Raw genomic sequence first — 13157 nt, forward strand, 5'->3', positions numbered from 1 at the left:
CAGAAATAACATGATAATGCATTGGAAATGGAGAGTTTTGGTATGATCGATTGCAGCGCCACGCAGCGGATAAATCGCGCCGGTTCCTCATTGCTCGGGTTCGCCTTACTCTGGAATGTATATTTTACCTTGGACTTTAGAGAAAGCGTGGTGGTATGACTGGGGTTTCAAGCAAGTCCAACAAACCATATAGCCTAGCGATGCCCACTTTAACAAATCTGAGTTGCCCAAAACATGATTCTTCAGATCGAAGGGTTAAATGGCGAGAGCATGCATGTTGAAAATGTTTACATTTGTGAGCAACAAAATAAATGGAATACCAAGCTGAAATTGATGATGAACACAACTTGGGGAAAAAATGTTCACCATCTGATACCATCAATGACTGACAACTTAACCACAGTTTCTCAACTAGAGGGCTGCTCTATAAAGCAACCCGCAAATGACTGATTTAAATAGCTGCAACTTGCGATCTGAATCCCATGCGATGATATTCTCTCATCTGCGGTGGTCATCGCAGTGAGCTGTGACTAAAATCAGTGATCGCAGCATCCTGCGATCAATATTTAACCAGGTTTTACCTGCAGACGAGAGTTTTTTTGTCGCACATACATGTACACAATGATTTAAATCATTTGTTTGAGTGTGCTTTAAAGTTTAAAAGCTTCTAAGATTTTACAGTATGTTTTTTTTTAAATGTACCAAACGTAACCCCTGGTAGAGACCATAGGGAGGACACTGACTGTACTCAATGTTTTGTACCACCTGGAATAGACCCTGCAAGAGGACACCAATTGTACCCAACCAACCCCTTGGTGGAGACTGCAAGAGGACGCTGATCGCAATGGAAAATATACTTACAGTTGCAACGTATCCAAAGGAAGACTGGTCAAGCGTATCTCCTCAAGGGACCGAAACTGGGCATTGGGCATGCCTGCACACACCACCTTACGCCCCTGTGAGATGGGCGACTCACGTGACCTCATCGTAGTACAGGTGCATCGTGGGGGACAAGCACAAGCCACGGCGATACATGTCGATATCCACAGAAATACGAATAAGTAGTTCATGCTAACGCCTCTAGGGGTCGTTGTGATAGGGCCACCAATTGTTGCATTCTGGTGAGGGCGGCGTCATGGGTTGACAACCATGTACATGTACGATATCTGGAAATAGAAAGATTGCGAGAGTCGTTAACAAAAAAATGTGGAACCCAAAGGATACCCAGGGTTGGGACTGACAAGTGCTGTCCTAAATGGAGAGGTGTCCTGATAAGAGAGGTTAAATTGAATGGAAACAACCAATTTGGGATCAGAACTAGTGTTCCCCTTTATAGAAAGGTTGTTTGTTATAGAGAGGCGTTTACCAAGGGAGGTTCCACTGTACATTCACAGAGCTGCCAACCCCTAAATACCCCTTTCAGTATTTTCCCCCTGAATTTGTCACTTTTTCAGTATTTTGGGGGGGTCTTTCAGTAACACATAAATTTCTCATTATCACAAACTTTCAGTAGGTTTTTTGTTCCTTGAGAAGCACTAATAAAGTCCAATCTCCGTGCGAACATCAAATTCAAGCCGTCAAAATCGAAATCCGCCATATTGTAATCTGAGAGTGAGTCGTGCGCAACGCAGGAGAAACGCTGGCAGTATCATAATGCCAATGTATTTGAAAAAGTTAATGTGATTTGCGCGAGACTTGGCGGTGCACAGATATCAACAAAACGAAATCGACGAAACGAAAAAAAATCGAACTTTTTTTTGAAAATAGTATTTTTGATAGCAATTCCGTAACGACGTACTAAAATGCGTTTTTCGGCCAAAATCCGTACTAAATACGGAAAATCGTAACAGGTTGGCAGGTCTGCATTCATGTTTATGTATAGTGGAACCTCCCTTAGCGACACTTCTCTACTAATAGAACACCCTCTCTATTGAGAACACTGCATTTGGTCCCAACCTTGAAATTGGCATTCACTTTATTTCAAAGAAGTTGTAATTGCTTTGGGATTTCAAGTTCTACCCAAAATGGTGGTGCCTCTGGTCAACCCTTACAGTGGAGAACACCAGAACACCGATTAGTGTTACACTCACCTACGCACTGTAATCCTCCACAGGAAATTGACAGAGCAAGCCAATTATCACTGGAAACCATTCAAATATAATCACAAGAAAGAAATCACAAAACTACACTGGCATAGAGTACAGCCTTAATCCTGTATCGCTTGTTCCAATAGCATACACTGATACAGTGTGCAACGTCCACACTGGATGAATACACACCGTTAATACACACACGTCGAATGCACTCTCATCCACCCTGGAGAATAGCGCAGTTCACATCAGGTGTCATATTCTACACGGGAACGGACAAACGACGTGAACGCACTTCAGCGTACACGGAGAGTTGGGATGACGGACAAGATAGGACTATTGTTGGCAAATTAAGTATCGGTTAAGTCCATTTCGAGCTAAGATTAAGAATATCAGTCTAGTTCACGTGAAATAACCTTCGAAGTAACAAAAACTGTCAACTGGAGGTGCACTGGTGTCCAAAGCACATACACAGGCAAGGTGGGTGAACTCTAGTCCAAGAGGTGCACGGAATCATTTTGACGGACACAGGACACCCGGGCGCATCCTGCTGCTCAGGACAATCAATGTTTATCATGAACTTGCACCATGGACAATAGATCCGTGGGTCTGGTGCCGATCTCTGTGAAACCCTCCTGCGACAATTCAGCGAATAATAAAAATTTTCTATGCAGCTGTCAGCCTGCCACGGTGATGGTTGTCACTCGGTCTAAATTTGGATATTTCTGATAATTTCTGGTGGACGCACACCCATCGCATGCAAGCGTGTTGCGATTTGGCCTCCTCTGAGCCGGGACAGATCCCTTGGGGTCATCGGGATAGGCCCGACTAAAGAATTCTCGGGACCTGGACAAAGGTTTTGGAGGAATCTGCTGGGAAAATGGCAGTTCAAAGAAATAAATGGAGCAATTAAATTCATTTACTGGTCATGCTAGTACTTTTATCGTGATGAAGATTGGACATCCTACACTCTTAGAAATATCACTTTTTCAGCTTTTGCAAAAAATTTCAAGGTTACCGGCCAATACGTACATTGTAAGCACCCCTTTGAAAAAAACCTCCAAGCTCAGCATCCCAAAACCTTTTTTAAATTTTCCTGAAAAACTGTTGTCTTCTGGGAGGTGGATATTTGTGACGGGTGAAAACCCTTTAAACGAACAATGCGTTTGCAAAAATCAACTCCTTACCAAATTTCACGATTTACTTCAGTGACAGCATGAGCACTACACGACGCCGGTAGCATACCTTTTAGCACAAGGTGAGCTACATCCTCAGCTGCACAGAAAACAGGCAACACGAACTCTTTCCGAAATCAATCAATTCCACATTCTAAAAGATAATCCGTAACCAGAAACAGGAGTGTTAATTCTCCAGCTTAAACTTTACATGTTCATTTCCCAGGTTTCTCATGGTACAAGCTGCAAACTAGACAGCCATATGCTACATACAATGTAGCCTACCTAGCACAGGCATTCAAATACCCTCTTGTTTTCCAGCCAGAAAGGTGATATTCAAATACAGTTAAACTTTTTTTAGGACCTTCTGAGCCCCGAGAGTGACCCTTTCCCACATTCAGTCTCATGCTTTACAAGCATCTCCGGACATGCTACACAACCTACCAAGGCCACGTATTCAAATAAAATCCCATTTCCCAGCCTAGAATGTGATATTCAAATGCACTAAAATCTTTTTTAGAGTCTTATATTATAATTCTACATGCACAGTTGAGATATGTTACCTAGTACGGAGCTAGGATCTGGTCTGATAGATTCACATTTAAGATATTATGGCTTATTTTGGTGTCCACCGACAACAATGCGTTAATGCTCAAAGTTGCAGTGCAACTTTCCTCTGCTATGTTCCCCGCGCTACAACCCCGCTACATGCACAATTCAGATAGGCTACGTAGCTAACAAGTACCGCGCTAGGTTCGTATCTGATAGATTTTCACTTCCACTCGATGACTCAATGCCAGAGATACGAGAAAACGAGCTCAAATAGATCTGTGGATTGTACGCCAGCCTTTGAAGATAGCGTGAAGGCAGGCTTCCACATTTTATACAAAGCAATGAAATTGATGAGGAATGAAGCAGTAGAAGCAGGGATGCAGGACCATAGATCTGAAAGTTGCAGTGGCAGACTATGATTTAGGGGTGACTCAACCTCAACCAAATTCATACATGCAAAGTTGCGGGCGTGGATAACTGCACCACGGCATTGCGTAAACTCATTTATGTTTTCCTGGGTCCACTGTAATTATGAACTGTGTCCCCATTTATTCAGGCTGTTATCCATCTAGACTGTTGGCAGTTGCTGCAGTTTCTGCACAGATTTTGTCAGTTTTGTGTTCACTTCATCAGGCATCCAATCATTGAAGTGACCAATAAAATCAAACAGCAATATTATAATGTCACCTGTCGAACAAACCTCAATATTTACGTGGCGATATCGAATCCTTGCAACCTTTTCAAAACATTCGACAATTGCGCGATGAAATATTCATCAGAATTATGATCGAGGAATAAAGAGGTGGCGTGGCGCTACGCCCCCTAATGGCCACATCAGGTGAATAATTAATGTCGCTGCGTGACGAGGGCACTCAAAGCCGCGAATAAGCCTTCAATCCTCATATGAAGTTTACAATCAATTGACCAGGTTGTCGATAATCAAAGTACAGTAGAACCTCCCTCAGCCAACACCTCCCTATTAAGGACAACCTAGTTTTGGTCCAAAGTGGTTGTTTCCATTCAATTTGACCTCTCTAATCGGGACGCCTCTCAATTAAGGACAGCAGTTGTCAGCCCCGAGGGTGTGCACTCATTGGGAGACACCACCCCGCCCCGGTGCTGGTATACATGTAGTAAGACCGGAGTTCAGAAGTCGAATCAAGTTCACTCGGTATGAACATAAAAACTAAGTTATTTATGACAGATTTTTGTAACGATCTTGTGGACATGCTCAAGAACGCCACACATAAATCAGCAAAAGTGTCAATGGGCCATTGTCAAACCAAATAGATTTTTTCAATTTATGAGATTATAATTCAACTACATTGTAATTGATAATTCTCAATTTTAAAAAGGTTCTTGATATAAAGATCCGGTTTTGTCCAATTCAGGAAAATTATGATAAATTATTTTTTTCAAACTGACGAAAAAATTATAAGGATTTTCTATAACACCACCTTTTAAAATGTCACTCCCTCCCGTTTGAATGGAAGGTGTGCACCTTTGTTGCATTGGAGCACCGTTTTCTCACCAAAATCACAAGGGTGTCAGAGCTTAAAATGTTGACGAAAACCGAGGTGGTTTTGGCCAACGTTTTAGCTCAAACTTTGTGGTGTTTGGTGAGAAAAGCAATACCTCCAGTCGAGTATCATGAATTCCTTTACACATTCAAATATTTCGGAATTTTCAGAGATGGAAAAACAAGGAAGGGAGGGGGTCCAAATGTTTATCGTTTTCATTGAACTTTTGAGCGATGTTTGCGAAAATGTACTTTAGTCTGAATACGTGAACTTCCTCGACCTTTGTGATGTCTGAAGAGACGTAATTTGGCATCGAATTCCACTTCGTATTCATACGCAGCCTGTGCGATTTACCGATTTAGCCACCCTGGTGTGGATCATTCACAACTCACTCACAGGTAATTTAATTGAATATGATTGGCAGGTCTGTGACATACATGATAATCCACGAAAGTCTCTCTCCACATGATGGTGGTATTGAGTGGGATAGTTTTGCAGGGAAACATGTTGATTTGGCGAGAATGGCAGGACAATTGGAGATATTTGAGAAAGTTCCGTGGAGGAGGCTAACATTGATGAATTAATTTTGTTGAGTGTTTGTCAATGGACTCCCTCCGGAGCTTGAAATGTGGCTTGTAACAATACAATCCTTGATGAAGGTACTTATTACTCCCATGTTCTGGTCTACATGAATCGGCAGGCCGAGCTCGGGTGTGATCTCGACACAGGCAATGGTCTCCATCAATGAATCATGGATCCCATTGACCATAGATTCTATGAGGGCCAAGGGTAGAGCCAGCGATACACATGGACGATCCATTGATGGGAATTCCATCATAGATCCAAGATCGAATGATAGGTTCCATCATTTATCCCATATGAATACACATAATTCATAAGCAGTAACAAACCCATTCGAGAATTCTTCGATAGCCGGTCTTATGATAGGAGATTAGGGGAGCCTCATAGCCTAGTGGTACACTGCTGGCTACCACGCAAGTAGGACCCGGGTTCGATCCCGGGGAGAACCCAGGATTGTATTTCTGAATCTGAACCGGCGTAGCTTTTAAGGAACTAAAATTCCTGGCTCTTCAAAACACATACAACATACAAAATACTCGAGGGTTTGTCAGATGAGATTTAAAGCCATGGTCCCTTGCACTTGACCCCGGTAATGATATGCTGGAATGATGATACCGATATGATGATGATGATGATGATGATGATGATGATGATAGCCCATGGCAGATATGATACAACCATGGTTGCATCCGCATGATGGAGATTCTCCATCATAGATCCATGGATAGAACATTGATGATCAATCCTCGTCCTAGATCCAAGGATGGACAGTTTTGCCTATGATGTACCCAAGCAGAATGGTACGAGACCTGAAGTGAAGGCTTAAAGCTCAAAATTCATTATTCAAACCTCAAATCTGGTTCGTCAGCAATGCCAGGGATTAAAGTGGTGAAGCAGGAAAATAGCTCTTCCTTTGCCAACATAAGAAATGCTTCAAGCCGCATGCAACTCTTTGCGCTGTGCCAATAGCTGAAACAATCTGCCAACCTGTACTCACGGCGTTCTGCACCGACCAACCTCACCTGGCGTGGTGCGGCGAATCTTATACATAAAACGAAACTACGTGGTGGCTCTTCCTTGCAATGATTCATCGGCGATCAAAGTACAGTAGAACCTCCCTAAGCGGACACCTCTCTATTAAGGACAACCTCTCTATCAAGGACACTGGTTCTGATCCCAAATAGGTCATTTCCATTCAATTTGACCTCTCTATTCAGGATACCTCTCTATTATGGACAGCATTTTGTCAGTCCAAGGGTGTCCTTAATAGAGAGGTTCTACTGTATATCCTTCTAAAACATGCTTTTTGAAGAATCCATATGTACCTCATCACTTCTGTTCAGCCACCAGAAATGTTTGGAATTCTTTTTTACGTTTTATAATATTCCACTGGGGCTCGCACTATATGGGACAAAACCCATATAGCGCGGAGAAATGTAGCACGCATCTGCACAAACACATTATTTGAATAAGATTTTCTTGATCAGCACAAAAGTTTTCGACACGGAAACATCGATCTGCATAAAAAGGATTACGTGAATTGTGTTGTTTACTTTTCGATTTTGAGCAGTTCTCGAGTGCGGTGCCACGTTTTCCCGCCGTGGACAGTCGAGCAAAAGATGAGGAGCAAACTCCACTCCAGGTTGTCATTTTACAACGTAGTTTTAAATGGCGGGCGGAAGATGAAAGAGCTCTGTAGCACTTGCCGGCATGACAAGTGGGTGAACAAACATGATGAATAATGCCGGTCCGCATTGAACACTTTTTGAATTGAGGAAAAAAGTACTTCATTCCATTTAGTACTACAGTCCAAGTCACAAATGACATCCGTGAATCGCGTCATTGACTCATTGGCGCGTAAGTCACACGGAGACCGAACGCAAATGCGAAACATAGAGAGAGATAAGCGCGTCACTGGTGGGTCGTTGACTTGATCAGCAATAACAACGTGCCCACAATATGGTGGTGATTGCAAGACAATGAAAGGGTTAATTTCCAATGATTGGGGTGTTCCTGAGGAGCTTGCAGACACTTGCAGATTATTCAGTTGTTTCATCATAAATGCTCCAAAAATATCCAGTTACCATTAAATGGTATCGAATTCAAATAATTTCAAGAACTTTGATAATCTTTTTTATGAGACGGCAAGAAAAAGATACACTTTGTTGCCAAATCAGTGTCTCTCCTATCCCACATACAACCAGGGCACAACAAAACTATTCAAGTTTGCACAACAATATTAATCCCTGAACTATACACAATTAAGTCCCCTAACTGTGTTGGTCCTATGTAATTTACCTGAGGATCACCTATTTGACCCCCCCTAGCTTCTTCAATGAAGCTAATATGCTCCTTCCAATACTTTAGTCCCTTTTTTAAACAATAAAGATACCGATTAATACTACGTCTACGTGATTGTGTGCGTGTAATTAATTGCATTTCTATTTTCCTTGGCCAACAGTAAACCAATGTTGTACAAAAACACACCATTTTAGTACAGTGGAACCTCCCTTAGCGGACACCTCTCTATTTAGGACACCCTCTCGAGTATTAAGGTCATGACACTAGTTTTGGTCTCAAATTGTTTTGTTTCCATTCAATTTGACTTCTCCTATCAGGAAACCTCTCTATTAAGGACAGCACTTACTTGTCAGTCCCTGGTGTGCCCTTAATAGAGAGGTTATGGGCCTACTGAAAATCATTGTCAATTATCATTGCATCAGGATCTAAATCAACCCACCACAGATTCCTTTTGCTGATAGCACGTGTTTTATGAATACAGATGTCATAAAGTGATGTATTATAGCCCCCAACCATGGGGTCATTTGTACCAGTTCTAAGAATAGCTGAAGAACAAACCCCTATACATCCGTGTACATAATGTACACTGTACATCGCTATCCACAACAAAAACATCTGTTTTTGCAGGCTTCTACTGGCGTTATCCTTCATCGAAAAGAGCTAGGATTTGGTCAACATGAAGAGATTTCCGAATCAAGAAGACTGATAACATCGAACCTAAAATCAGGGTTGCAGGGCGGGAAGGAGAAATCGCAAAATCTTATCTTTCAGAAAGGAGAAAGAAAAGTTGTGAATCATCCATCATCTACAAACATCTACACCATTTCTAATTTCATGATTTCTCTGCAATGCGCCCACCGATTACTAAGTTTCGACCGCTATTGGATTGTAAATTAACTCACCTTTCTAATAATTCCAGAGATTCGATGATTCTATCAACAATTTTCGAGAAAACGTACAAATTTCAGAGCGTAATCCAAACATCAATGAAAACTACAGCCATTTAAACTGTGACGTCAGAACCAATCAATAAGTTAGAAGTCTTCCCATTGGCCAAGACGCCATGTGAAAATATTGCGCCATAAAACCGTCTTTGATTGGTGTGCTGTGACTTTCACTCTCCGACAATGACATCATCACACAATCCACTCTCCAAAGCAGAGGTAATATTCAGGTCGCATTATACAGTGCGGAGGACGGCGTCAAGGGCAGCGTCAACTAGGCCCCGGCAACCGATACGAGGTAGTCTTTTGGATCCTGCTGAGGCCTAATCATACATCATAGGCACCATAATCCATACATTTAAGGTTCATATGAATCCAGAGAAGAGAAGTCTGCAGCATTTTCATTGCATTTAATTCACAATTCGACAATAATTGACAAAGAAATGGCATGATGTTTGCGATCTTCAAACGGGCCTCAATCGGTTCAAAATGAATGATTTGGGAACGCCATTACCACAGGCAGATAGCCAAATGCATATAGTTTCTTTATTTGATGTGAAAAAATGGGGTCATCTCGGCTATTTTTATTTCTCTGGGGGGGGGGGACAAATCGGACCCCGTCCCCACTGTGTAGTGCCACCTTAATGGGTTTATGATGTTCTATACTGCCCCTCAAGACGACAGATACAGAAACTGGAGGTGATTACAAACACAAAGGTGTGTCACATCATGGGTTAATGTGAAATGGCTTGGTTTCATTTGCCATTTGAGAATTGAAGGCAAATACACCACGGTGAGCTTTTCAACAACCTTCCCACAAGGTGACTTCAAGCCGGTTGCCCGGGGCCTATTTGACGCGGCCCTTGACGCCGTTCTCCGCACTGTGTAGTGCCACCCAAGAGTTCCGGTCATGCGCAAGGAGGTTGCACCCATCGTCTGCCACGTGCTAAATAAATTCACTGAGCGGGAGCTTCAAAATTTCTCCTAAAAAACTTCGATTTTACGTTTCTTTTCACAAGTAAAGACTTTTTTGGGCGGTAAGTTTATAGATAAGATATCATAGCTCAAACGTACATATATTTTGACCCGTTTCTTTCAGTTTTGATGCAGTATTTCATGATTTTTGTGCAGTGCGCAAAATTTTTTCATGGCGCCCACATTTTTGACGAATGGGCGTTCATCTCATCTCCAAAAAAATATCGATTGGGAGTTCCAGCATCCTAGTCGAGTTGCCTGATTCAGATATTTGTGTTCTATTCGTATTTCTGCGTCTGGCGAACAAGATTTTATAAATAATTTGAGCGTTTTTTCGATTGAAAAACGTGCACCAAAAAATGATAGGTGAGAACGGAATACAATGTCTCAGTCCTGCTGACCATGTGCTATGCCATGTGCATTGTGCGTGCATTGGACTGGATGCTGAGTTCAGAAGAGGGGTTAAAGGGGGACTATTGGCAGAAGCAGAGGGGCTAATCTGGCCATCTTCAGGTGACTAATATACACAGAAAGGGTCATGTCAGATTCAGCACTAAATATATTCCTGGTACAAGCGTCAATCATTTCAACATACTGTGAGATGTGAGAGACCCCTATTGGTGACTTTGTGTAACTTTATCTTGCCCGCCTAGCTGCTGCCTATATTTTGCCTTTAATAATAATATTGAAAACATAAGTGCCAATTAAAGAGGGGTTAGTGAGATTTAAAAGGGGAACTCAATAGGAACCGACCCCCTGTGGTTGAAAATTAAGTTGTCTAAATTCTTGTAATTTGCAAGGTCTGCTTTTTTGCAGAATTAGAATTGAAAATGGCTCCCAAACACCAGAAGTCTGCATGGCTAATACAGAGGCTCTGGCCATGATGGTTGTGCCGATCGGTCTTGAACATCGAGAACTTTTAGCCGAGTGGTGACTGGAGCCAGGCAATGAGGCATCTCAGGTGGGGTACAGTCACATTGGTGTTGGCACAAGTCAAGCATTGAACTAAAATTTGTCAGTATGATTATGAACAAGTTTGAATAAGTTTGGTGGCCAGCTACTACAGGATGCATACAACAAGGACAGTAGTGGACGATTGTCCGACAGGAAGTATGACAGTACCTGCCACATTCTTACAGGGTTGGGCTGAGGATTATGGGGAGAATTCCCCAAGAATTGTGATTACTACAAATTGATGCATTATCCTTAACTTTTTGCGTTCTTTTTCAGCCTGGTTTCATAAGGTAGTTTGGCAAACCATCATCTTTATTCTCCATCTTAGATGGACGGTCCTGTTCTAGTAAAGAATCCATTGTCTGTCATAATCCATCCCAGCCACCGCATCTGATGGACTTTGTCAGGACATGGTTCAGGTATGCAGTAAAAGTAAGCTTGTTAGTGATGAAGGTGTGGTACACTGCAAATTTGCAGCGCTTAGAGAGCATCAGTCAAATAGGGGCCTACAGCTATGCCCATCCTATGACTTGTGATACTGAAAGCTTGACAACAGAGGGAAATGGTCTGAGGTTGAGAATCTCTTTGTGTTACTGTTATATCCTACAAAAATCTAATGGTTTGAGTTCTTTTTCAGTCTGGTTTCAAGATCATTGGAGAGAACCAGAACCACTACAGTAGAAAGCCTGGATTTATTCAGCGGAAATGGATGTCAAGGGGAGACTTGTACAGTAGAATAAAAGAAGACGGAACAGTTTGGTTTTGCGTGGCTAAGTATCCATAGACAAACTGTCAACCAAAGGGATGGAGAGCTGCGTACCTCCGACGCATGAAGTTTCTTGTCAGTTTTTTTGTGACAGAGGTCATTCTGCTGTACTTTTGCAGTTTGAAACGTCCTTGCCTCTGATCCAATGCAGTCGAGCTGCCGACATAGTGATGCCAGTCATTGCACTTGTTATAGCTGACAATGACAAAATTAAGCTGAATAAAGTTTCTGAATTGTCGGAAGACGAGAGGAGGGCTCTAAAACAGGATGCCTTGCCGTATATATGTACCAAGTAGCCACCTCAGCAAGGCAATCTTGTTACGATGAAATATCAACAGCCAGTCAACGAAAGGATTGAATCTTTAGGATGTCAAGTGTCAGAGAATTTCGTGTCTAATGACACACAAATTTATGCTAGTTATAATAGTTTGGTTTCTTTTCCAGCTGAGGTCCAAGATTTGTGCTGCATCTGTCACATAGCCCCAGGGAAACCATCAAAGGGTGCTCGGAGACTCTTCAAACCTCATATCAGGAATGCCTGCTGTGAAAAGTAGCTGAGGGCCGCACCTAGCTAACGATTAGTAATTGCCGCCATGTTGCCTGCGGCATGAACAGCAGAGCTGGAGAAACAACTGAATATATTGTCACAGAGGCTTTGCAAGGCTGCCGACAGAGACATGATCGTGGTTGATGCCAAGGAGGGTCCTCGTTCACTTCCTACCTTGACAATTAAGAAGTGGCATGATAGTTTGTTTAGTAAAAAATATGCTATGCTGTTGGGTTGATTCCATTTGGTTGTGACCTGGGCCAGTCAGAGACAGCAATTAGGATTCTAGGACTTGGTGAGAAAGTGACAGCTGGTCAGTATAAAGAAGACTCCCCACCGTAAGTATAAGTGAAATTTGGTGGTGGATGACTGAGGACGTCTTCGCAGTAAACAGAATTTGAGGTTGTGCCAAACTTACACAGTGGCTGATTTATTAATCTTGAGAAATAGAAGGCCAGGAAGCATTTAAATCTTGCAGAAAGCCTGTAAACACCATTAACTGCAGATGGTCACTGTTTTTAATTGCTGATCACAATTTCACCCGACATGACAGTTATTTCATGGTTCACTTCAGATCAGAGTGATTTGATTGCAGCTGTTTCTACAAAGGCTTCAAATTATCTTCAACAGTTGAATATCTAGATGTGGAAAATTGAAGTTTACGGTGACTAGTTTGTGTTAATTTTGGATTTATCATTTAGAACAAAAAATTTAAAATTGTGATCCTTTCCAGTACCTCAGTGTGTTGATG

At 42.1% G+C, this 13157-nt stretch overlaps 1 protein-coding gene across 4 annotated transcripts in view; it reads right to left on the bottom strand.

The window, feature by feature from the left end:
* The window catches only part of LOC135488978 (adhesion G protein-coupled receptor A3-like), a 73870-nt gene extending 64662 nt beyond the window's left edge, over positions 1-9208 (bottom strand). For 3 of the 4 annotated variants that reach the window (XM_064774017.1, XM_064774013.1, XM_064774016.1), the window contains exons 1-2: positions 9123-9208; positions 862-1166 (exon numbers count right to left, since the gene is read on the bottom strand). In XM_064774017.1, coding sequence (XP_064630087.1) covers positions 862-1070 — 209 coding nt within the window. In that variant the 5' untranslated portion in view covers positions 1071-1166; positions 9123-9208. Of the gene's footprint in view, positions 1-861; positions 1167-2090; positions 2110-9122 lie in introns of those variants that run through there. The other variant, XM_064774014.1, reaches the window with a different exon arrangement.
* Positions 9209-13157: the final 3949 nt, after the last annotated feature.

Source organism: Lineus longissimus, chromosome 6, assembly GCF_910592395.1.
Source record: "Lineus longissimus chromosome 6, tnLinLong1.2, whole genome shotgun sequence".
NCBI classification, from domain to species: Eukaryota; Metazoa; Nemertea; class Pilidiophora; order Heteronemertea; family Lineidae; genus Lineus; species Lineus longissimus.